We start from the raw sequence: 24,634 nt of genomic DNA, 5'->3' as shown, positions 1-24,634 counted from the left end.
TGGTTTGAAGGCCCGCACTCAATCCACTGAGCTACACCAGCCAGGGCAATTTCCTTTTTAAAAATTGAGTTACTTGGGGTGGTATTGGTTCACCAAACCACACAGGTTTCAAGTGTACAACTTAATAAAATACCCTCTGCACACTGCTTCATGTGCCCATCACCTCAAGCAAAGCCTCATTCTGCTCCACTCCTGCCACCCCGCCTCTGGCTATCACCATACTCTTGTCTCTGTCTATGTGTTATGTATATATGTTTTTTGGCTAATCCCTTCATTTTATTTCATGCAGTTTCCCATCCTCCCTCTCCTCTGACAGCTGTCAGTCTGTTCCATGTATCCTTGACTCTGTTTCTATTTTGTTTGTCAGTTTATCTTGTTCATTAGATGCCACATATGGGTGAGATCATATGGTATTTGCCTTTCTCTGACTGGCTTATTTCGCTTAGCATAATAATCTCCTGGTCCATCTATGCTGTTGCAAAAGGTAAGAGTTCCTTTTTAATGGCTGGGTAGTACTCCATTGTGTATATATACCACAGGTTTTTTATTGTATTTTTTCCATTACCATTTAGTTCCCTTATATCCTCCCCACCCCCTGCAATCACCACACTGTTGTCCATGTCCATGAGTCTTTTTTCCTTTTTGCTCAATCTCTTTACCCCACAACCTCTCCCCACTGTACCATAGCTTTTTAAAATTCTGGTTTTTTATTTATTAAATTTGAGAGAGCAAGAGAGAAACATGAATTTGTTGTTCCACCCATTTATGCATTTATTGGTTGGTTGACTCTTGTATGTGCCCTGACTGGGGATTGAACCTGTAACCTTGGCACTGCACTCTAACCAACCAAGCTACCCAGCTAAATCTGTACCACAACATTTTTATCCACTTATCTGCTGATGGGCACTTGGGCTGTTTCCAGAACTTGGCTGTGTAAATAACACTGCAATGAACACAGAGGTGCATCTACTCTTTCGGATTAGAAGGACACTACATATTTTCACCTCCACCCATTTGTAGGCTAGGAGAGAGGAGGTAGGGGAAAGAAAATCAGGGAAGATTCCTCCAGAGAAGTCCTGGAGGAAGTTGAAAAGGTGAGATAAGAACATATGCCAACAGGTTGTCCTTATTAAGAAACAGCAACACTTCTTCCTCTGAGTCCAAAAGGAAGGAGTAAAAGTGAAGAGCAATTTTTGAGGGATGAATCAAGTATGATGACAGACAGAAAGGGAAAGACTAATAGGTTCACATGCATGGCCTCAATGTCATAAAATAGAGTTAAAGGGCATTCTGCAGAGAGGGATGAAATGGGGACACATGGAATGGCTTCATGAATGTGGAAAAGTTTGAAGAGTCACCTTAAGGGACGTGACAGGGAGTCAATAAAAGTCAAAGGGTCGGGAGCATTTGAGATCTTGCTCCCCAACACAAGTTGTCAGTTTGGTTCAAATAAACTCTTAAAAATAAAAAGACAAAGGTTCACTGGCTGCACTGAGGGCCCAGTAGTGAGGTTAGTGAGGGAATGCTCAGTCGGCATGTTCTGGTGATTTCATTTTTGTAATATTCCCCTGCTAAGGAATGACAAAAAGGGAGTGTGGGTGGGCAGGGAGCAACTATCCTGGTTTGGAAACTGACCAGCAGGCAGTAGGTAGGTAAGGGGACAGAATTGAGTAGTCTAGCCTGGTTAAGGAGTCAGATAGACCAAAAGGGGTCTGGGACTTGAGACCTGGAAAGTGAGGACATGAGATGAGAGAGAGATGGCTCTGCTCAAAGATGGCAACTTGGAATCACGGAAGAAGAGCTGTTTCCGCAGATCAAAGTTATGAATGTGCTCCCACTGGCTCGACAGGAGACTGAGGAGTGGTGAAAAGTCAAAGGTCGTAGGAATCGAGGAGACTGGGGGATTGTAAGGCGTTTGACTTAAATGGCAACTGACCGACACAAATGTTAACATTGAAAGAAGCCTAGCATAGTGGACACAAGTCTAGGCTTTGGTCTGGAGACCTGGGGATCTACTCGAAGTTTTGTTAACAAACTGTGCTGCTGTGAGGGAGTCACTGGTCTTCTTTAGGGTTGACTCAGACTTCACAGAGCCCTTTCCGCTCTAAACGGTAAGGATTTCTAGGATAATGGCAAGGGGCTAGGATAATGGCAAGGGGCTGGCCCCTCTCTTAGCTCTTTTCTTTTCAGGCAGATCCTTTCCACTAGGTTGGTCCCTCCTTCTCCAGGAAAGGGTGCGGAACCTTTCTGCACCGCTTCCTGCCCGGACGTGCGGAAGCCGAGACCGGAAGTCCTTTGCCTGGAGGTTCCGGGTTTTCTGGACTACTACGATGGCGATGAGTTTCGAGTGGCCGTGGCAGTATCGCTTCCCGCCCTTCTTTACGTGAGGCTTAGACCCCCGAGAAGCCCCGCTATGCCTCCCTTCCCTTCTGGGACCCCGGGAGGGGGAGAAAGGATCCGGTCGCCACCATTCTCAGCCCCTCATTTTCTCCCCCAAACGCGCCTCCGGCGAGTGCTTCCTCCCGCCCTCTCACTCCTTGTAATTCTGCAGCCCACCTCCTTCACCCGACAGGTTACAGCCGAACGTGGACACTCGGCAGAAGCAGCTGGCCGCCTGGTGCTCGCTGGTGCTGTCCTTCTGCCGCCTGCACAAACAGTCCAGCATGACGGTGATGGAAGCTCAGGAGAGCCCGCTCTTCAACAACGTGAAGCTACAGCGTATCCTCCCTCAGGCTCGTCCACAGCCCCCACACATGCACTTCCACACTTCGCCACATGCCCAGACTTCACACACCACCCCCTCCCCTTCACCCACGGTAGTCAGGTTCCCATCCAGACTGGTCTTGCGAAAGAGCAGGTATATGGCGCTGGAATCCATTTTACACCCCCTGCCCCCAAACCCAAATGCAGCACCGAGCCCTCTTGTCCTGGGCAATGATGGGTACCCAGGTGTCATTCAGGTCTTACAACCTCCGACCTGAAGCCAAGTCCCAAACTTTTCAACCTGAGCCCTGTTGACCCTGGATTGCCAGAGCTGGTCATTGTGAGGCTTAATCTCAGGTATGGCCTTTAGGCATGTTCTCCACCGACTCTCCTCCCCCCAGGAAGTAAGGGTCATTTGTTTTTGCTGCCTGATTCATCCCTAAAATATCTGTGCAGGAAGGAGAGAGGACAGAGGGCTATAAAACATAATACCTTTCATTTCGTAAAGCTCTTCTTCTTAACTGGGTTGGTTTATCTTTAACTTCTCCCCCCCCCCCCCATATCCAGGAAATGCCGATTTATAGCCCATTGGGACTTGGACATAAATTTATCTGGGGGGAAGAGGTAGGGGGCAGGTGGTTCTCAGCATGAGACCGGCTCTGCCATTTCTCTTTTTGTATTTTACCCATCACCATTTATCCCCCTATACCCTCTTCCACCTCTCCCCACCACCGGCCTTTTCTGCAGTCACCACACTGTTGTCTGTGTCCATGAGTCCTTTCTCTCTTTTTCTTTTTTGCTCAGTCACTCTTCTGCCCTCAACCTTGGCTCTGTGAATTTTTATCCCACCGAATTCCATTAATGCCATTCCTTTAACCTTAAACCAGGGAAGCTCCCTGTGGAATCAATCCAGATTGTACTAGAGGAACTGAGGAAAAAAGGTGGGTTCAGTTCCCCAGATTCCTTATTTTTCCTCCTAGTTGGGTTTTCTTGAGGGCAGATTAACGGAAGTGTCTTTTAGTAACTTTTCTCTCTCCCCTGGCTTGAAGCCCGGAGTCCTCTGTACGGTAGATAGCTCAGTTCCCCAGGTCCTTTCTCCCATCGGTGTACAAAGTCTTTCCTTGTGTGACCTAAGACCTAAGGAGATGTAGAAAGGGAATGGGTGCCTTGCAGGCAGCAACAGTAAAACAAGTTTCAAATTTCTCCTTCTGAAAGCCGAGTCTCTTCTACTCTGTTCCACCTTGGTTTTTGCCTCTTTGTCCCTTCTCTGAACATGGTGCTTTCATAAGTATCTGTTTTGCAGGGAACCTCGAGTGGTTGGATAAGAACAAGTCTAGCTTCCTGATCATGTGGCGGAGACCAGAAGAGTGGGGGAAACTCATCTATCAGTGGGTGAGACTATTCTGCTGCAGCGACAAATGCACGGCACAGGAGAACTGTCCCTGGTATTCCCAGATCCAGACTGAGCAAAGTAACGGGGGACGGGGTGGCCGGGGGGGCGGTGGACAGACAGAGGAAGTGTAGGTATTCCAGGCAAGACTCTTTCGGTGACCTCATTTCCATGGCTGCACAGAAGTCCCCTTTCTTTGCCTGTTGGGAGACCAGAGGCTACATGAGGCCGTGTTTGGAGAATGCAGTACTGGGAACTACGAGTACTATTGTTGGCTGGAGCCTCTGGCCACAGAAGATAAATGGGGAAAGGAAGGAAAAAAACAACCACCCCAAAATGGGGCCCCTCCCCCTCATACCCATACAGAGCTGTCCACGATATGAATTTGACCTTCTGAACTGTTGTGGGTGTGGGGACAGACCCTGTGCCCCAAATTCCCAGCCACCACCAGCTCTAAACATTCCCAAGAGAGAAAGGGGAAGAAGTGTCAACAACCAAAATATAACAAACACATACCACCCATTTTTAAACAGGAAAACAACCCGAATGAGAGGTCACTCTCAGACACGTGAAGGCCTGCGGTTTCGTGGTTCCGAAAGTGTGTGTACACATATAAATATAGCACCTGCAGGGTTTGTGGGTTTTAGCCACTTCTCTGCAGAGGTGATAGCCCTGCTTTGGGACTGGGTACCGTTCCTGGGTCAGAGGCAGGCGGCTGGCCAGTTCTCCGGGGACACTCCTGATTCTTATTCAGTCCCTGTTTTTGTGTCCATAGGTTTCCAGGAGTGGCCAGAACAATTCTGTGTTCACCCTGTATGAACTGACCAATGGGGAAGACACGGAGGATGAGGGTAATGCCTTTCCATTCCCCCAGTTTTATGGTCTGAATCCTCTCTGGTCCTCGTTTAAATGACATTCAGACTTCCCATTTCACTGGCTCTGAATTCCAAATATTACATAATTCAAGGGTTTTCAGCCCATTTCTATTATTTGCATAAACCACCTGAATTCACATACAAAGAAAACCCCAAATTTTGTCTGTGGGGTGTATGTGTATTTTTCTAGAGATAGAGTCCATGTCAGGTTTCGAAGGGTATCTGTGACCCATGAAAAGTTAAGAATTAGGAGTGTAGACACCAAAGGTGGAGCCAGGGCAGGAGATTAGGCCTGAAATCTCACTTCTTGCTGGCTCAGGCTTTCTTTCATCCTTTATTCTTACGGAGGGCTTAAGATTTGTGGGCCTGAGCTGAAGGGATTGGGCCAACACCCTCAGTCCTTTTAAGTGCTTTGTTTTCTGGCCAGGCAGTGATTTGCATACTGTTTGCTTTTATATAGTATAAATATTCTCTTAGCTCTTTTATTTCTGCCTTTATATTCTGTCCCCCAGGATCACCAAAATTTCCAGTCTTTGCTGGGGGGAGGGGATGCCTCCCCTTTCTGCCAGGACTTGGCTGCCCCAACAGAGTTTGCAGCTCTTGGCTCTCCCCTCCTGCTCTGCAGGCTTCTGCTTGCTGCGCCCGCCATCACCTATGACTTCAGTGCTGCTGCCTTGCCCAGCCCACCACCCAGGCTGGGCAAGGCTGAAGGCCTCCTCAGAAAGCAAGCTTCCTGACTCAAGAACTGGGCCCCCACAGGGGATGAGATATGCAAGCCTGTCAGGGCTTGCCTCCTGCCTCTCTCATCTCCCTGCAGTATATTGCCTTATCTCCAGACACTCAGCTGGCCCTTGGCTCCCAGCCTGGTTCCTTTTAACTAGGAAAGGGCAGATATCTGTGCTGGACCTTAACTGTCTCCTGGCCAGATGTATGGCTATAGTTCTTTGTGTTAGGACAGGTCCTTAGGATGGATACAGGTGTGCAACTCAGGTCAGTGTCCAGTAACAAGGGCCTTGACTTCCCTAGGCTTGATTGCCAAGGCCCCCTCTGGCCCGCAAGCACATGGTGTCATTTTTGTGCATCGATGTGAGTTGGGGTGTACATGGGGGCTGAGTCTGACAGAAGAATCAAGAAGGGGAAATAAGCATGACTACTCATTTTATGCTAACTGAAGCTTTCTTCCACCCCTTACTCTTTTTTTTGAGAGAGAAAAGAAGCTGGGGGAGAGAGAGAAACATTGATTTGTTGCTCCACTTACTTAGACATTCATTGGTTGCTTCTTGTATGTGCCCTGACTGGAGATTGAACCCGCAACCTTGGTGTATCAGGATGGCACTGACCAGCTGAGCTCTCCGGCCCGGGCATTCCGCCCTTACTCTGAAGGAGTGCCCCGGAAGGGTGGGCTGCAACCGCAGCAGTTTAGATGGCACGTGTGTATCCTGGCCTCACAAGGTCGCAGCTTCCTGCTAGCTCGCTCTCCTCAGAGGCCTCAGGCCCCAAGGAGCTGAGCGCCCTTGACCGCCCCTGTCTCCCTGTCCAGAGTTCCATGGGCTGGATGAAGCAACCCTACTGCGGGCTCTGCAGGCCCTACAGCAGGAGCACAAGGCAGAGATCATCACCATCAGCGATGGCCGAGGAGTCAAGTTCTTCTAGCAGAAACCGGTTTCCCGTCACGCCTTACCTCCCACCCTTCCAGGGCTTTCAAAAGGAGACGGACCCAGTGTCTCCACAGACTGGATCTGTGACTCCACCAGACTCAAAAGGGCTTCAGTCCAGGGATGGGTTTCCCACTTACCCCACGTGTCTGTCCCTGGGATAGGGAGAGGCCGAGGCACCACCGAGAAAAGACGTGCTTCTCATCGCCCTACCTCCTGTCCTCGATTGTCCCTGAGCCAGGGTCTATAAACCCAGCACTTTACACGTGGTCACATATGTAAGTACACACATGCGCCTACACAAGCTTCTGTCTCTTCCCCCTCCCACCTCTAGCTGCTGTTGCCTCCCCTCTCAGGCTGGTGCTGGATCCTTTCCAGTGGTGGTGGAAGCCCTGGCTGCAGGCAGCCTTCCAGGCAGTTTGAAGATAGGAGGCCCGAGAAGGAGCAGGGCAGAGAGGCGGGGCCAGACAGTGATTTACGATATTAAAAAGCTCAACCCCACTGCCTGCCTCTGCTGTTACTGCTGGAATGGGCATGGGGAGGTCCGTGAACTGCTACCCCTTGAGCAAAACCCTGCTTAGAGGAGGGCAGAGTCCTACGGCCTGTGTAAGTGAAAAGGTCCTCCGGTGCTGGCTGGCTGGCTCCAGCGAGCCTGTGGTTTTACATCTGCTGGGTGGGCTGTGCGAGGGAGTGCTGATGGAACACAGCTTGGGGACAGACTGCTTTCTGTGTCTGAACCCGAGTAACTTAATGGCTTCCCCTTGCCTCACCTCCCCCACCAAAGCCCCGAACTACTGTGAAGCCCCTCCCGCCGTCCATCTGGTGCGGGTGAAGAAGTTGAGGCCGAGGAGAGCCGAGGGGGAGTGAACCGGACGTGGACTTCGGTTTATTGGAAACTGGCAAACAGAAGGGGGAGGGAGGAGAGCCCACATAGCAAAAACAGGCACTCTAATCAGGGCCAAGCTGTGGTCAAAGTAGGGAGGGGGAAGGGATGGGTGACCAGGTCCTTGGTTTGGGGGGCGGGGCTCCTCCTAGGGTGCGCACACCCATTCCTGTGTAGCCTGGGGTGGCGCGTTGGAGAAAACCGAGCCTGTCCATCGACCTCTGTATTGTCAGCCTAGTGCTACTGAGGACGACCAGGAGGGGTAGCGCTATCTTATCTGGAGAGTGCAGGCGAGAGGTACCTCCCCTTAGCCACCCTGCTTTCTGGGGCCTGGAAGCTGAGGTCACGTTTTCCTTCCCTATCCAGCACTGTGCCCCCGCCCCAAACAGGTTCGTGCACTCTTACGGTGCTGGAGGACACCTCAGGGCCTCGTACCAGCTCTTAGGAATGAGCCTGGAGGCGGGTGCACCGGGAGGGGAGGGGTATCGGCCGGGGGCGGGGCCATGGCCGAGGTGAAGGGCTGTGCACCAGAATCCACACCGTTCGAGTCTGGAGGGGGCGGGGGCGGGGCCGGGGGCGGGGCTCCAGGTCTGGCGAGCTGGGGGCTTGGGCCCCAGGAGCTCAGCCCCAGTGCTGCGCACCCAGCCAGTCTGTCTGTCAGGTCGCCTCCTCTCCAGCTGCCGGCCGTACCGCCCTGCGGCGTCTGGCCCTTCTTCATGCCGGCACCCCGGGCCCCAGAGACCTCGGTGCCCATGTCCCAGGCTGAGGCAGACCTGGCCGTGAAGCCCCCGCCCCCTCTCGCTGCCACTGGGCCGCCCCGCCTCGGGCCCCTTCCTCGCCGGGCGCGCCGCTTCTCTGGGAAAGCCGAAGCCTGGCCGCGTTCTTCCCGTCTCAGCCGCCGAAGCTCAGTCGACTTGGGGCTGCTGAGCTCTTGGTCCCAACCAACATCACCCGTTCTGGAGCCCCCCAATCCTCCGGACTCTGTGGGGCCAGACCCCGCAAGGAGCCCGCTTACTAGCTCCGAAGAGCCCCCCGAGGGCCCGTGGACTGGGAGTGCTCCAGCGAAGGCTGCAGACTCTGCGCGTCCGGAGCTCGCGTGCTCTGCAGGAAGCCCGGGGTCCCGGGAACCGCCGAGGGTCCCTGAAGTCTTGGCTCAGGAACGGCGGCGGGAGCAGGAGGAAAAGGAGGACACGGAAACCCAGGCTGTGGCAACCTCACCGGACGGCCGATACCTCAAGTTTGACATAGAGATTGGACGTGGCTCGTTCAAGACGGTGTATCGAGGACTAGACACCGATACCACAGTGGAGGTGGCCTGGTGTGAGCTGCAGGTGCGGCTGGGTGGCACATTGGGATGGGACCCTGTGAAGGCCTTGGGGTGGGAGACCAGGGGGCAGCAACGAGAGGGATGTATTTTTCCATCAAAGACCCAGAGTCCTGCTCCCACTTGCTCAGACGATCTATGGGTCTGGCTGATTCTGGGGTACAGAAAGGGAAACTGAGGCAGGTAGTGTATGGTGGCTGCCTTACAGGTTTGTGCATTCTCACTTTTAAGTCTCCATACTCAGCCCTGAAAAGTAGAAGGTAGGATGGGAAATTGGGCAGTGGGCCAGTTCAGGTATGAGAAAATGGCTGGCCCCACTGCGTGCCCAGAGTGGTCCCCTCTTCCCCGAAGTCCTGAGACCCTCAGGGTGGTCCTCCTGTTCCCTTAACCTGGATCTTTGCAGGAGGCTGGGTGATGGTATTCAGGAGGTGGGCGGGGTTCTCTCCACTTCCAGATTATGGCTGTTTCGGCAGGATGGGGCCCTCCCAGGCCCTGCTGGAGCAGGGAGACTTCCAGACTTCTCCACAGCTGGGGGCTGGGGAAGACCAGCAGCCCCTCCGCCCGGCCTGAATCCAGCCCTGCGCCTCATCCCACAGCCCACCTGGGCTCTTGCTTCCCAGACCCAAAGGCGCTGAGCCCCATGGGCTTTAAGTCTGGGCCGGCAGCTTCCAATGTGGACCTGGGAACAGAGCCTGGGGGAAGGGGCTTCCCCGGAGCCTGGCTCTGGACTTGCCCCTTGCTCCTGCCGGTGCCGCGCCCCAGGCTCTGGGCCAGGCTAGGAGAGGTAGCCAGACTTGGGGGGGGGGGGTTGTGAGGGAGGGAGATGAGACAGGGACGGGACAGCCAAGGGGCAGGGGGTGGTCTGGCATCTGGTCCTTGATCCTTTCTTTGGACCTCCCTGCGCAGCCCTCTGCCTCCTGTCTGGTTCTAGCAGTTCTCAGTTTCTGGGGCTAACCCTCTTGCCAGCCCCAATTCTCTGCCGGCCGTCTGCCCGCTGCCTGCCTGCTGCCAGCCCGCTGCCAACCCCCGGGCGCCCTCTCCCGCCCCACGGCCTGGCCGGGCAGCCACAAAGGCGCTATTGAGCTCAGGGCTCCTGGACCTTACTGCATAAAGACGCTTGTGTCCAGCGGGGGGGTCCAGGGGGTGGGCCTCAGGCCCAGGATGGGCTTGTCGCTGGAGCAGCTTGAGGGGACTGGACCTGGCATTCCGGGTCGACAGCCAGTTAGGCGAGCGACCCCACCCACCCAGCCCCATCCCACAGCTTCAACCCTCACACTTCCCTGTGCCCTATCCCTCCCCTCTCCTTGGGGTCCTGGGCCTGACTTGACCTTGACCCCTATCCCCCACCCCCTAGACTCGGAAACTGTCTCGAACAGAGCGGCAGCGGTTCTCAGAGGAGGTGGAGATGCTCAAGGGGCTGCAACACCCCAACATTGTCCGCTTCTATGACTCGTGGAAGTCAGTGCTGAGGGGCCAGGTTTGCATCGTGCTGGTCACCGAACTCATGACGTCCGGCACGCTCAAGACGTGAGCCTGGGGCCTGGTGGGCGGGGTTGGTGGGAGCTGGTGGTGGGAGGTCCCACTGCTTCTGTAACGCCTCTCAGGCTCCTCAAACTCTACATCCAGGTTCAGCACCAGGCTCAGTTATCTCTCACGCACCCCTCCTGTGTCCCTGCCCAGTGAAGGGCAAGGTCCACTCAGCACTGCAGCCAAAACTTGGGCTTTTCCTTCCCAGATCCAAAGGCACTGAGCCTCATGGGCTTTAGGTTTGGGCCAGTAGCTTCAGATTCAGACTGGGGGACAGAGCCTGGGGGCAGGGTCTTGCCCAGAGTCTACTCTCTGTCCACTCTGTGCATCCCCTTCCCCATCAGTCTATTTTCAAGTCCCTTCTTGTGTCTCCCCATGCCGCTTTCACAGCCCCATCTACACCCCCACCTCACTGCCATCCACCTCACTGGTCTGGAGACCTGCAGCCCCCACACCCCCAAAGGGTCTTCCCACTCTGTCCCTCTCCTCTCCAAGCTATCCAGTCTTCCCGAGGTCTGGGGCTATCTCTCTGCATTGCAAACCTGACCTCACCACTCCTGTTCTTAACCCTGCCAGGTCTCCCACAGCCCTCGGGATAAAGTCACACTTCCTAACCTGCTCACAGTCCTTAGGATCCAGCCTCACCTTCAGCCTAAATTCCAGATGAACCGAATTCCCAGCACCTCCTCCCACCCTGTTCTGTGGCTTGTTGTCTGTCTCAGTGCCTTCGAGCACAGTGTCCCCTGGAAAATCTCCATCCCTTCCCCTTCTCACCCTTGAACTCCTACTCATCCTTCACGATGCAACACAAAAGCTATTTCCTCTGGGGAGCCCTCCCCCACGCCGGGGCAGTTAATCATCCCTTCCCATGCTTCCACAGCATCTGGACCTCAGCCCTATAACTTCCTGTTCACCCACCACACCTCCCGACTCAGTTTCTCCCTGGATCCCGGTGCAGACCTAGGCTAGAATGCTGGCAAAAGATGCGTAGGCGACGGTGCGGGCGGGGCTACGGGGAGTTTCTCAGTAGGGGGCTCCCTGCGCCACCACAACCCTGGCTGTGCACCCTCCCCAGATACCTGAGGCGTTTTCGTGAGATGAAGCCCCGAGTCCTTCAGCGCTGGAGCCGACAGATCCTGCGGGGTCTTCATTTCCTACACTCCCGGGTACCCCCCATCCTTCACCGAGATCTCAAGTGTGACAACGTCTTTATCACCGGCCCTACAGGCTCCGTCAAGATTGGGGACCTGGGCCTGGCCACGCTCAAGCGCGCCTCCTTTGCCAAAAGTGTCATTGGTGAGTCCCATCAGAAGGGTTCTTGCCATTCCTACCCCTCCTGCCCTGCCCCCCGCCCCCTCCCCCCCCCCCCCGCAAAAGAGAGCCTAGGTTTTTCCTATCCCCCATGGAGGTCCTTTGAATTCCACGGAGTTAGAAGACTATGGGGGAAATGGGGAGACCTATGGCATCCCCTCTCCTGCTACCGAGGTGGGGAAGGGCCGGCCACGTGCACTGCAGAACTGCGGGGGGCTGCCTGGCCTGTGTACACCCAAGGGGAGGGACAAGCCAGAACCAGACCCTGCAGCCTGAGGCCTGCTGTGAACCCTGCAGGGACCCCGGAGTTCATGGCCCCAGAGATGTACGAGGAAAAGTATGATGAGGCGGTGGACGTGTACGCGTTTGGCATGTGCATGCTGGAGATGGCCACCTCCGAGTACCCTTACTCAGAGTGCCAGAATGCGGCACAAATCTACCGCAAGGTCACCTCGGTGAGAGGAGTGGGGGAGGGGGGGAATGCCACGTGCCCTCCCATTTTCCTGTTCCAACCAGCCCGCGGTCAATGCCCTTCCCTTAGTGGGAAACAGGCTGGACACTAAGATGCCCAGGTTTACACTGAAGGGTAGTGGACACACACACACGCGCACACACACACACAACCCCCTATGCTACAAGCTATTCAGATTAAAGATGTGTGTTGGCGCTCCCCACGATTCCACTTTCAGTCTCTCATCGGATCCTTTCAGCGGCCCCGCGGGGTGTTACAAATGAAAAAAAAAAACTGACTTAGAGGCAGATTTGTTTAAGGTCATTCTGTCGATACGTGCGGGGGAGGAGGGGGAATTGGGATGCAAAAACAAATCTTAGTGGAGGTGCTTTTGCAAATGTTGCTGCTGCCTTGGGGGTGGGTGGGGGGGCATGTCAAGGCGAGAACTGGGGCCGAGAGCCGAGGCTAATGAAACCCCTTCCCCAGGGCACAAAGCCCAACAGCTTCTACAAGGTGAAGATGCCCGAGGTGAAGGAGATCATCGAAGGCTGCATCCGCACGGATAAGAACGAGAGGTGGGGTGGGGGAGCCTGGTAGGGGTGGGTGGCGAAGACGGGCGGCTGCGGGGCTCAGCTCACTGCTGCTCCGCCCTCAGGTTCACCATCCAGGACCTTCTGGCTCACGCGTTCTTCCGCGAGGAGCGTGGTGTCCACGTGGAGCTGGCGGAGGAGGACGACGGTGAGAAGCCTGACCTCAAGCTCTGGTTACGCATGGAGGATGCGCGACGCGGGGGGCGCCCGCGGGACAACCAGGCCATCGAGTTCCTGTTCCAGCTGGGCCGGGACGCTGCTGAGGAGGTGGCGCAGGAGATGGTGAGCGGAGGGCAGACTGCCCTGCGGTGGGCGTCTGAGGGCCCCGGGGGCGGGGCTCGGCAAGGGGCCCCGCCCACTCCTCTCAGTGTCTCCTGGCTTTTTCTTCTCTTTTCTCTTTTGTCTCTCTCTCTCTCTTTTTTTTCTCCTCCTCCCTTCTTAACATACATACACATCTGTGTTCCACACGTTGAAGGTGTTCTTTTGCGGGACAGGCCCCGGGTCCTCCAACCCCCCTGCCCTACTTCCTGCCGAGCTGATGATGTTTCCGGAATGGCTTTCTCTCCAATTTATCGACTTATTTATTTATTTATTTATTTATATCATTCCCATCACTCTCTCTCTCGTTCTCTCTCTCTCTCCCTCTGTGCTCAGAACCATGAATTTCAGGAAGCCTATCCCTCTAGAGTCAAATTAAAGGTTGCTTTTCATTGGGCAGGTACTCAGTGACAGGACCCTCCACCACAGGTTTTGCTTTCCACCAGTATATTTCTGTTTTTCTCCTCTACTAGACTGTAAAACTCCTTGAAGGCAGAGACTGTATTTTCTTGAGTTTTCCATCCCTGACAGGGCTTGACTGAAGGCAGGAGCTCCTTATGAGCTCACACGTGTACATGGCTTCGGGCAAGTCCACAGGCATCTGATCATGGTTCCTGTGCCTACACGGAATGATTTTATCCTGATTTATTATTGATGAGTCAGAAAGGCTGACTATCTTGTCCAAGGTGTTGAGCAAGTAAGTGGCAGAGCTGAATCTAAATACAGGTTGCTCAGCCTTTAAGTCGGATCACCCTGCCCCACCTCCTGTACGTGCCCAGCAAATCTTATTGAAATGAATAAAGAGTTGGTAAACGGAAGCTGGCGGTCCAGAAGAGGTAGAGGTATACGGGGGAGGTAGAAGATGTGGGGGAAGAGGCTGGGGTGGGGGGTGTTGGTTTAGGAAGGCCTGAGGGGGAAGGGACAGAGTGTGAGACTTTCAGTAGAACGGAAGTTGAGAAAAGGGTGGGGAATCATCTATTGTGGGTCTGGGTCAAGAACCCGAGAGAAGGCTTGAAATGTGGCATAGGAGCAGGTCTCCATAACACTGACCCAAGATCAAATCCTGGTCCCTTACTTACAGGGGTTCTTGACCTTGGCACCACTGACATCTTTGTTTTGGGGACTGTCCTCTGCACTGTAGGATGTTGAGAAGAATCCCTGGCTTCTACTTGCTAGATGCCAGTAGCATCTACCTGCAGTTATGACAAAAAGTCTCCAAATAGTGCCAAATGTTCCACCCATCCCCCCAAGTGAGAGCAAGTGACTTACTGCATAACCATGAACCAGTCACTTATTTCTAAAATGGGGTTGATAAGACCTCTCTCAGGAGGTTATTGGGAGGTTAATGGGGATAAATGTAAGGAGGCACCACTTAATGGATATAGTAGGTAACCAATGAATGTTGATTCCCTTCTTCCCACGTCCTGGAAGCCCCAAGAAAGTGTTCTGATGGGTCTTTGAGAGGGGGTCCCAAACTGTGTTCCTCATCCTCCTATCCCAGGTGGCCCTGGGCTTGGTCTGCGAAGCTGATTACCAGCCAGTGGCCCGTGCAGTGCGTGAACGGGTGGCCGCCATCCAACGAAAGCGTGAGAAGCTGCGCAAAGCGAGGGAGTTGGAGGCCCTCCCCCCTGAGCCAGAACCCCCACCAGCAACTGTCCCCATGACTCCTGGTCTCCCCAGCTCCTTCCCGCCTGAGCCGGAAGAGCCAGAGGCAGACCAGCACCAGCCCTTTCTCTTCCGCCATGCCAGCTACTCATCTACCACCTGTAAGTCACCTCTGACCTTAGGGCCTAGGTCCCAGAACCCTTGGCATCTGCCCCCGACCCCAGCAGCACCGTCACTTACCCTGCCTTCCACATCTAGCCACTGAGTTCCTTCTGGACAGCTCCGGGCCCTTCCTTGCTCAGGCGGCCCCCCTGCTCTGCCACCGCTCTCCTTTATGTCCCCTATTTTGATCCCTACCCCACCAGCGGATTGCGAGACTGATGGCTACCTCAGCTCCTCCGGCTTCCTGGATGCCTCAGACCCTGCCCTTCAGCCCCCTAGGGGGGTGCCATCCAGCCCCGCAGAGTCCCATCTCCGCCTGCCCTCGGTGAGAGGGGGTCACGTGGGAGGGGGCTCCCGGCCATTCCGAGCCTATGACCTATCTCCCTCCTTGTGAAATCCAACCCCACGACTTGGCCCCCATGTCCCTGGAAATCCACCACTCTTGTCCTCATATTCCTTAATGCCGTCTCCCTGGTACCTCAGCATCCTTAAAACCATCTCCCTGCATCTCAACAGGGATCTTTCCCTGATCTCAAGTGCCCATATCCTGTTTCAGGCTTTTGCCCTGTCTATTCCACGTTCTGGCCCTGGCAGTAACTTTTCCCCTGGGGACAGGTAAGTTCTGGTATGAGTTAAGGTGCCAGGGTGAGACATACGGGGCTTTGGCGTCTCGGTGTCCACTCTGACACTCCTTTCTCCTCTTCCTTTTGTAGCTACGCCTCAGATGCAGCATCGGGCCTTAGTGACATGGGTGAAGGGATGGGACGGATGAGGAGACCCTTAGGGAGAAATCTCCGGCGCAGACCTCGATCCCGACTTCGGGTCACTAGTGTAAGGAAGAGGCACGAGAGGTGGGGAGCAGCCTTCAGGGCCAGGAGGGAACTGTCAGGAGGATGTGGAGGTCAGGCAGAAAAGGGGAGTAGCGGTGTGTGACTGCTACCCAAGTGGCAGCCAGTTTTAATACCAGACTTTGGGAGCGAGGTCTGCTTCTCTTCACTGCCGGTTCAGCCACATCACTTGGTTGGAGAGGAGTGGGGACATGTGATGAGGACAGAGAGCTTGACTCCCTCCCTTCTGCTGAATTTAAATCTGAAGGTCTCAGACCAGAATGACAGAGTGGTTGAGTGCCAGCTGCAGACACACAACAGCAAGATGGTGACCTTCCGGTTTGACCTGGACGGGGACAGCCCAGAAGAGATTGCAGCTGCCATGGTGAGGGGGAGAAACATGAGGACTGAATCTTTGGGTCTGGGACAAGAGTGTTCCTCCTGAAGTTCCCTGGTGCAGAACCGGCCCCCTCCCCAGTTCCCACCATTCAACAGCAAGGGTTTTTAAAGCACTTGGCACAATGTCGGTGAGGAAATCTCTTTGTTTTGGAGGAGATTTGTTTATCCAGTAAGGTTCAGATCCTCAGCTGGAGCAATTTGAGAGCCACACAGAGTACACACAGGTGCCACAGTGAAGTACTTGCTAGACACGTGACACTGTGGCCATAAGTAGAGGATGGGCTGGGGCAGGAGGGGGAAGAAGTAGGACTTACGTGAAGTCTGACAGATGGATAAGAACGGCAGTGAAGGGTGGGAGGAGCGTGACTAGTAGGGAAGGCACGGAAGTAGGGAGTGACTCGGAATATGGTGATGGGAGGGCTTCACAAGGAGACCACTGGAATTAAGGGTCCCAACAGGAGCCCTTCTGGAAGCAAGATTGGGCCTGCAGATTGGGCCAGGATTATAGATGGTGTTAAGAGTTAGGCAGAGTGGCCCTGGCTGGGTAACTCAGTTGGTTAGAGCATCGTCCAGATACACCAAGGTTGGGGGATCAGTCCCTGGTCAGGGCACATACTACAAGAGTCAACCAATGAATGTATACATGGATGGAACAACAACTTGATGTCTCTCTCAAAATCAATATTTTTAAAAATCCAGTTTCTTAAAAAAAAAGAGTCAGGCAGAGTGTAATATGGTGAGAATAGGTTTTAAGAAAACCAATCTGCCATGGGATGTGTGAGTGGGGTAGGGGATCCAGGTGGCAGGTGGGGACAAAAAGCCAGGTGTGGACTAGACAGAATAGATTATGTGGGAGGACAAAGGGGGTATCAGGAAAATAGATTCCTCTGTAACACAGTTATTTATTGACAGAGTACAAAACACAGTGTAGATGTTCGATAAATATTTCCTGAGTTGATATGATAGGGGGTTAGGGAGACAGGATATCAAGGGTGACTTTTAGTTTGGAGGAACTATTGGGAGTAGACCGACAAAGGAGAGGGGGAGTTGGAAATGATGGTGGGCCTTTTTAAGGGTCAGGATGAGCTTGAATGATGGACAGTCAAGATAAGATTCTCTGTAGACGCAGAATGTGGTCAGGCAGGGCTAGAGAGAGAGGCGGATTTGGGGTCGTCGGTATGGAACTGAGTGAAGGGAGAGGGGCCTGCAAAACCAGAGGCATCGAAGACCAAGAGTGTGTCTCAGTGGACACAGCAAAGGACGCAGAGATGCAGCCTGAGAGGTAGGAGGAGCCTGAAAGTCATTAGTGAAAACTGAGTGAGGATGGAGCTTTAAGGAGGCAGCACGGGGTGGCACAGGCCTAAGGCAAGATCTCACTGTGGGCTGTCATCAGGAGGAGGTTCCCCTGGGAGACCAGTGCCAGTGGAGTGAGGGCGGCAGATGTCAGCCTCTGGGGTGAAGAAGGGCATGGAATGGGAGAAATCTCAGGCTTCAGGCGCTTTCTTCTGCAAAACTTCTCTATTGTGTCATTCACCTCGTGTCCAGGACAAAGACAAAATGTCACTTGGCATGCAAGCTTATCATCTCCCATCAAGCTACTTGGCCCTTCCAGAATCTTTCCTCCAGTCATCCTCGTTTCTCAGTGATTCTCTGAAGGGCCTGGGTGCTTTTCTGTTTCTGCCTCCGCCTGCTCGGGGGGTCTCTCGTGTCTTCCCTGAGAGCCTTCTCTACTTAAATCTGATCTTGTGCTTTTGCCCCCAAATCTTTAGTGGCTCTTTGTGGTGACAGAGTAAGGTCCAAATTCTGGAACATGGTCTCGAAAGTTCGCAGCACTCTCGGCTCTACTCAGGCCTCATCCACTTTGTGAATGTGTCATGCCTTTCCACGCCCCAGAGCTCTTCCTCGTGCTGTTCCCTCTCCCTAGACCACCCTTCCCTCCTGATGAGCAGTGGGGGACAGGGAAGGGTGTCTAGTAGGGTCTTTTACTTAAGACCTGAGTGCAAATACGGCTCTCTTATTCAGTGAACTCAGGTGAGTTTCTTAATGTCTCTGAACCTCAGTTGCTCATCAACAAAATGTGGGTGATGATGCCTATTCTGCAAGAGGTTCTGATGTAATTTATGAGATGTGATATAATACACAGGAGAAGGGAAATAATATATAATATACGAGAAGTGTCCATACATGATAGGTCCTCAGTAAAGAGTTGTTTTTCTTACCCATCCTTCAAGGTTCAGCTCTGTGACGTCATCCCAGCTTCCCCATCTCCCTCCCCCTCCTCCCTCCCCGAGGTGGTATGACCCGTTCTCTCTTTCGAACAGCAGTTTTGACAATTGCAGTTACAAATACATAAAATTTGCCTTTTTAACCCCTTTTAAGTATATAGCTCATGAGCATTAAGGATATTGACACTGTTGTGAAACAGATCTCAAGAACTTCTTCATCTTGCAAATCTGAAGCTCTCCACCCACGAGACACCAAGGCTCCCTTTCCCCGGCCCGAGCGCATTTCTGTCTATGCCTCAATCACAAATGCTGTGGGCCGACTTGCAGTGCACTGAGTTCTGTACATATGTGTCTCTTCCATTAGATTTTGGGCTTCTCGAGGCCCAGGACCTTATTTTATGCTTCACTATATTCTTCACAGTACCTAGCATAATGCCTGACACGTAGTATGTGCTCAATAAGCACGTGTGGGCTTGAGTGTTATATTTACCATTTATTGCCTTATTTTTACTTAAGCATGTATGTGTGTGTGCACACATGTGCCTGTGTGGTATACTTTATAAGCCCTGTGAGAGCAGGAATTGAGCCCAAAAGCATGTGAAGCAATAGTGGAAGAAGAGCTCAGGCTTTGGCTGTAGACAGACCCAGGTGCAAACCCTGTGATCTTAGGCAGACTGAACTTAAACTCCACAAGCACTGGTTATCTTTACTGTATAATGGGGATGTTAATACAGACCCCAGAAAGCTGTTGCTGGTGTTAAATGTGGTAAGACATGTAAAGCCCCTGGTATATACATGCATCCTATGAATGTCAGCTACTTTCCTCCAAGCTGACTATTTTCAACTTCTTTTATTTCATGGCACACGTAAACTAATTATTAAAATTCTGAAGCACACCAAAAATATGTTGTTTGCCAGTCTGACAAAAAATAGGTATAATTTTGATCCATTCACACTGGACAGCTATTACTGTGTAGGCTGTTGTCATTTTTTAATTTGATCATCCAAGGTAAAAGAGGTCAGTGCCCCTGATTAAATAGCCAGGTATTACACGTTTCAGAAACCCTTGCAGCACGCCCCTGTGCCTCTTGTACACCAGTTGGAAATCGCTATCTGAGCTGTAGATGAAAGTAGCTAATAGCATGTAGTGCTTAATGCACAGCAGATTTTTATCAAATACTTGTTTTAGGTTGGTGGTTGGCAGAAGTGGGGAGGTGAAGGGCTGGTTTTTAAAGATTGGGGCACCGGGGACAGAGATGAGTGGAGAACTGAACCCTCCCTCCCCTTCCTGCTGACCTTCGCCAGGTGTACAATGAGTTCATTCTGCCTTCGGAGCAAGCCGGATTCTTGAGCCGGATTCGGGAGATTATTCAGCGAGTGGAGAGCCTGTTGAAGAGAGATACTGGCCCTGTGGAGGCTGCTGAAGACCCCCTGAGCCCTCAGGTCAGACCCCTAGGACGCCTCCAGGGGCAAATGGACTTTCTGCTCCAGGCTTCATTACTCTCTGCCTCACCAGCCGCCTTGGACCTAACTTCTCTTCATCTCTGGGAACCTAAAGCAGTGGCTGTTAGCCTCTGATGAAAGCCATGGACCCTTGTTCTAGAAAATGTGTTCAATGCATACTTTTCTTTTAATGCGTTATTTCAAAATAATGTCATACAGAAAGAAGTTGCAAGAACTGTGCAAAGAACTCCTTGGTACTCTCAGCCTCCATTTGCCACATTAACTTTCTTTCTCTTCCCCCCTCTACTTGTGTGTGCACATTTTTTTCCTGAACCACTAAAGTCGCAGACATTTAGACATAAAGTTGCCCCTTTACCTCTAAATAGCTCAGCAATACATTTTTGAATTCCTGAAATGCATCCGTGGACTCCTAGAGGTCCATGAGTTCTAGCTTAAGAACCCAGTCTGAAATCTTCATCTAAGACCAGGCTCTTCCCCACTGTGACTCTGGGCCTTCTCTCTCTCAGGAGCCAGTGCCGTTGCCTGCCCTCCCAGGGCCCCTCCCCAACCCATCTGGTGGTAGGTACTGAATTCTGTCCCTACTCTCCCCAGCCCTTGGGTTGCTCCCGGGAAAGGCACAGAAAATGGAGGACTGGAATTTCAACACACCCTCCTCCCCAACAGAGCTCCAGAGCAGTACCTCCTCGGAGCATAGCAGCTGGGCAGTCTTCTCCACCTCCCCATCTTCCCCTGGAACCCCCTTGTCTCCTGGAAACCTATTTTCTCCCGGGACCCCTGTTTTCCCAAGTCCCATCTTCCCCATCACTTCTCCCTCATGTCATCCCAGCCCCTCCCCATTCTCCCCAGTTTCTTCCCAGGTCTCAGATCTCTCTCCACTCTCCCCCAGCTCTCCACTTCCATTCTCCCCCAGTGCACCCCAGTTTCCAATCCCAACCTCTCACTTTCCACCGAGTTCTATCCTTTCTAGTTCTCCACCTACCTTCTCTCCCAGTTGTGCCCCAGTCACTCTTACGCCTCATCCCTTCCCTCCGTGCTCCTCTGCTTCTCCCCTCCCCTCCACCACAGTGGCTCCTCTCCTCTCTCTGGCTAGTGCCTTCTCACTGGCTGTGATGACTGTGGCCCAGTCCCTGCTGTCCCCCTCACCTGGGCTCCTTTCCCGGTCTCCTCCAGCCCCTCCTGGTCCCTTACCGAGCTTGCCCCCTTCCCCTCCCCTTGCTCCTTGTGGCCAGGAGAGGCCTTCGCCTTCAACAGCTGAGTTGGAGAGTGAGGTGAGTAGGAAAACAAGAGGGATGACTAAGGGGGCTCCGTCTTGGATCACTACTCTCCTGATGGGTCCACACTTTGTAGGCCTCCCCAAATCCTGCTCGGCCACTCCTGGGTGAAGCCAGACTGGCACCCATCTCTGAAGGTGAGGCCTCTGACCACTGACCTTCCCCTTTCCATTACCCTCAGTCCTCTTTACGTGCTGCCACTGGTTTCTCTCCCTCCTTCCGTGACTCCCTCCTTGTTTCTCTACAGAGGGAAAGCCCCAGCTTGTTGGGCGTTTCCAAGTGACTTCATCCAAGGAACCAGCTGAGCCTCTTCCCCTGCAACCAACACCCCCAACTCTCTCTGGTTCCCTGGAGCCTCCAACCCCTCAGCTGCCCTCAGAAAGCTCAGACACAGAGGATAGTGCTGGAGACGGCCCAGAGGCCAGGGAAGCTCTGGCCGAGAGTGACCGTGCGGCTGAAGGCTTGGGGACTGGAGTTGAGGAGGAAAGGGACAGTGGGAGGGAACCCCAAGTCGGGGACAGCCCCCCACCCCTGGGCCATCCCAGCCCTGTGTGGATGAACTACTCCTATAGCAGCTTGTGTCTGAGCAGTGAGGAATCCGAGAGCAGTGGGGAGGATGAGGAATTCTGGGCTGAGCTGCAGAGTCTTCGGCAGAAGTGAGTCTGGGGAGGATGGAGGACAGTAAGTGGGCTTGGGAGAGCAGTGTGCAGCTCGCCCCCTTATGCTCCTGGTGCGCCCTTAGGCACTTGTCAGAGGTGGAGGCACTACAGACACTGCAGAAAAAGGAAATCGAGGACTTGTACAGCAGGCTTGGGAAGCAGCCCCCGCCGGGCATCCTGGCCCCCGCTGCTATGTTGTCCAGCCGCCAGCGCCGCCTCTCCAAGGGCAGCTTCCCCACCTCCCGACGCAACAGCCTGCAGCGCTCGGAGCCTCCAGGCCCTGGTGAGACTGCAGTTGCCAGGCTCCCATCTTTCCCAAGTCCCCTTCCCTAGTAATACAGCTTTCTTCCAGGCCCTAGGGGTCTGCCCTTGCTTTGGGGGAGACTAGCCCCCCTCTACCCATGGCCCCTTCCCTCACTCAGTGCTCTCCCTCCCCATCCTGCACCCAGGCATCATACGAAGGAACTCCCTGAGTGGCAGCAGCACCGGCTCCCAGGAGCAGCGGGCAAGCAAGGGGGTGACATTCGCCGGGGATGTTGGCAGGATGGTGAGGGCAGAACCAGGGGAGGGAGAGCCCAGGGAATGGTAACTGGCTTCAGCTTCACACTCCTCCCATCTCGGCGGTTTCTTCAGTGCTTTTTCTTTTCCTTCCAGTGAATTCAGAACAGAAGCCATGTGTTTCCCCTCCACCAGGACCCACCGTGGAGCTTGTGCTTGCAGAACCTGCTGGCCAACCCGACTCTGCGAAGAAGACCTCGGCGCGGAGGGAGTAGGACAAAGGGGCATGGGGAGCGCTGTGCCCTCGTAGGGAAGAGCCAGACTCGTGAGAACTATTTGCTGTGTATAGAGGTATCAATCTGCAGCCTACTGTCCTCATCCCTGCTACCTCCCCAGCTAAGCGTCAACCACTAAGCAATCCCACCCAAGTGCAGCAGCTTCCAGAGGGCACACTCCAAGCTGGACCAGTGGGCAGACTGTTCGCACACCAGAATTAGCAGCAGCCAATAAAAATGCTGGAAAACATGTCTCTACATTGTCAGGCTTTAAGAATTGGGGGCAAAGGCTTGAGAAATAAGGAACAGACGCTCCTTCACAACAGAAGCCAGGGGAGGGTGAAGCCCTCTGGTTTCCTGCCAGCAGTTCATGAGGAAACGACACGGTTAATGATCCATAATCCCAAGCTGAGATCCCATCTAGATCCCACCTTAGGTCTACACAGGCAGGCCCCAGTGGAAGTTAAAAAGGAAAGCTGCTTGTCCCTCACCCTTCATCGCCCTTCCTCTTGAGGGGTGGGAGAAAAAGCAATAAAGCTGGAACAGTGCATTGTTCTTGAGGGCAGAGGACAACGAGTGACCTTTCTCTCTCCTCCCCTCAAGATGTGGTTCAGTCTCAAAGACGGAACCAGTGACCCACCACGAGCTCTCCCTTAAATCAGGTGGAAAGATCTCACGGAAAAAGTAATTCTAGTTAAACATTTATGGCTCCCTGGGGCAATGCCCCTGCTGCAGCTACTGCCTGTGGACCTTTTTAGCATGAAGTGTCAGCCCCAAGGCACTCACCTGACTCCAAAAAAGTGACTCAAGTTTATTCTCAACCTGACCGCGTCTTTCCTCACACATCCAATACTGCACGGAGTTGCCACACCCACTCCCGTAACGGCCCACTTCTAGTCCACCTTCCTCCCATTCCCTGGGAGGTGAGGGGGTTAAACCACCAAGTCAGAAAGCCTGGGAAAAGCCAAGGTTGGATACCTTTCAAAAAAGAAAAAAACGAACTACGAGAAGGGCTCAGCTCGTAGCTGCCGCTCACAGTTGAATGTGAGGTGGGCAATGTTCCCTTAACAACGCATAAATCCATAGCTTCTTGGGCTTAATCATCGTCCAGGGTAAGGTGGCCAGCAATGCTGTGTGCAGGCTTCAACTTCGACAAGGTCACGGGGCATCATGCATCACGTGAAGGGGCTCCAGCAGGTTGGAGATGTGTGATGCGCATCCGGATCAGGGTCCGGATGCCCTTTCCCTTGCTCTGGCTCGAGCAGCTTTGACCTCATCCTCCAGCTCATCTAGGAAATGCTCCTGGGACACTGAGTAGAAGGTGTAACCATCTGCGGAGGTGGGTTAGGGAAACCACTTGAAATATGCACATTCCCTTTTCCCAGACTTGCTTCCACTACACTTGTTAAGCTCTCACCCTCTCAAATCAGTGACTTATTCTTCTGCCCTCTGTTCTTCCGAGCTCTGACCCCAACTCTGTTACTATTAATGAATCATATTAAAAGAGCACCTTAAAACCACAAAGTAATGGGCATTAAACGTTCGACCCAGCCTTAGGTTTTCACAGCTCAGGATCTTTCTACCACCCCCACACTGCCCTCCTACACGCCTCTGCTCCCCTCCCCTTGCCCCATATGTGGTCTCCCTGAATCTACAGTACAGACGGATACAAATAGCTAACACCACGGCCCCAATGCCCAGGCCGGTCACGATGTTCCGGGTCCGCCGCTGTGGCAGCGTCTTCTGCCACTGGGTGAGCTGCACCTGCCGCATGAATTGCAGCTGCTCGGGAGTCAGCTTCTCTCGAGTCGGGTCGATGCGCTGGGCCAGAGGGGCCTGTCCACTCTTAGCATTGAGAGGGTCGCCAGCTCCGGGGGCCGCCATATTGCCGCTCCTCTCTTGGAAGTCGAGGAGCAGAGTTTGCTGGGAATAGCAGTCTTTGGCCGCCGCAGGGGTCTCTGGGAGCTGTAGTTTTTGTTTGTGTTTTTTTTTAACCAACGGAGCGCGGCTCTCGGCCTTAGATGGGCGGGGCAGAAGGGAAGAGGTCGTGCTTTCTGATTGGCTGAGGGGTCCTTGGCCGTTGGTGGGGGGCGGGAAGGACTGCGGAGCGCACGAGGCTGTGGCGGGAACTGCGTGTTCCTTGGACTCGAGGCGAGTACAAACACACAAGACGCGGGAACGAGTCCAGAGTGTTGCAGAAAGCAGTGGAGAGACGCTAAGGG

General features: G+C 53.5%; 3 protein-coding genes across 4 annotated transcripts; 2 read left to right on the top strand and 1 right to left on the bottom strand.

Annotated features, from left to right (window-relative positions):
- The first annotated feature begins 2,296 nt into the window (after nt 1-2,296).
- Nucleotides 2,297-7,124, top strand: VPS25 (vacuolar protein sorting 25 homolog). Its single transcript, XM_037033137.1, has 6 exons — nt 2,297-2,383; nt 2,573-2,718; nt 3,591-3,644; nt 4,007-4,095; nt 4,869-4,944; nt 6,509-7,124. The coding sequence occupies exons 1-6, from the start codon at nt 2,331-2,333 to the stop codon at nt 6,619-6,621; spliced, it is 531 nt and encodes a 176-aa protein (XP_036889032.1). The 5' UTR covers nt 2,297-2,330; the 3' UTR covers nt 6,622-7,124.
- A 539-nt stretch (nt 7,125-7,663) lies between these two features.
- On the top strand, nt 7,664-22,664 carry WNK4 (WNK lysine deficient protein kinase 4). 2 transcript variants are annotated; one of them, XM_037033136.1, is made up of 19 exons: nt 7,665-8,837; nt 10,185-10,357; nt 11,433-11,653; nt 11,966-12,123; nt 12,606-12,694; nt 12,775-12,991; nt 14,529-14,793; nt 14,998-15,119; nt 15,351-15,409; nt 15,508-15,625; nt 15,890-16,006; nt 19,551-19,689; nt 20,214-20,267; nt 20,373-20,977; nt 21,057-21,117; nt 21,228-21,636; nt 21,723-21,922; nt 22,089-22,186; nt 22,294-22,385. In XM_037033136.1, exons 1-19 carry the CDS (start codon nt 8,010-8,012, stop codon nt 22,294-22,296), a joined length of 3,936 nt encoding a protein of 1,311 aa, XP_036889031.1. In that variant the 5' UTR covers nt 7,665-8,009; the 3' UTR covers nt 22,297-22,385. The 2 variants fall into 2 exon arrangements, with proteins under 2 accessions (XP_036889030.1, XP_036889031.1); XM_037033135.1 differs by lacking the exon at nt 22,089-22,186 and having other exon boundaries at nt 7,664-8,837; nt 22,294-22,664.
- A 544-nt stretch (nt 22,665-23,208) lies between these two features.
- Nucleotides 23,209-24,338, bottom strand: COA3 (cytochrome c oxidase assembly factor 3). The gene is made up of 2 exons (XM_037033138.1): nt 24,083-24,338; nt 23,209-23,743 (listed from the first exon to the last, which is right to left on the bottom strand). Exons 1-2 carry the CDS (start codon nt 24,294-24,296, stop codon nt 23,637-23,639), a joined length of 321 nt encoding a protein of 106 aa, XP_036889033.1. The 5' UTR covers nt 24,297-24,338; the 3' UTR covers nt 23,209-23,636.
- Between the last annotated feature and the right edge of the window lie 296 nt (nt 24,339-24,634).

Source organism: Sturnira hondurensis, unplaced genomic scaffold, assembly GCF_014824575.4.
Source record: "Sturnira hondurensis isolate 20B ecotype Veracruz unplaced genomic scaffold, ASM1482457v3 Scaffold0021632, whole genome shotgun sequence".
NCBI classification, from domain to species: domain Eukaryota; kingdom Metazoa; phylum Chordata; class Mammalia; order Chiroptera; family Phyllostomidae; genus Sturnira; species Sturnira hondurensis.
The sequence above is the reverse complement of the archived record's forward strand: the minus strand, read 5'-3'. Positions and strand labels throughout refer to the sequence as shown.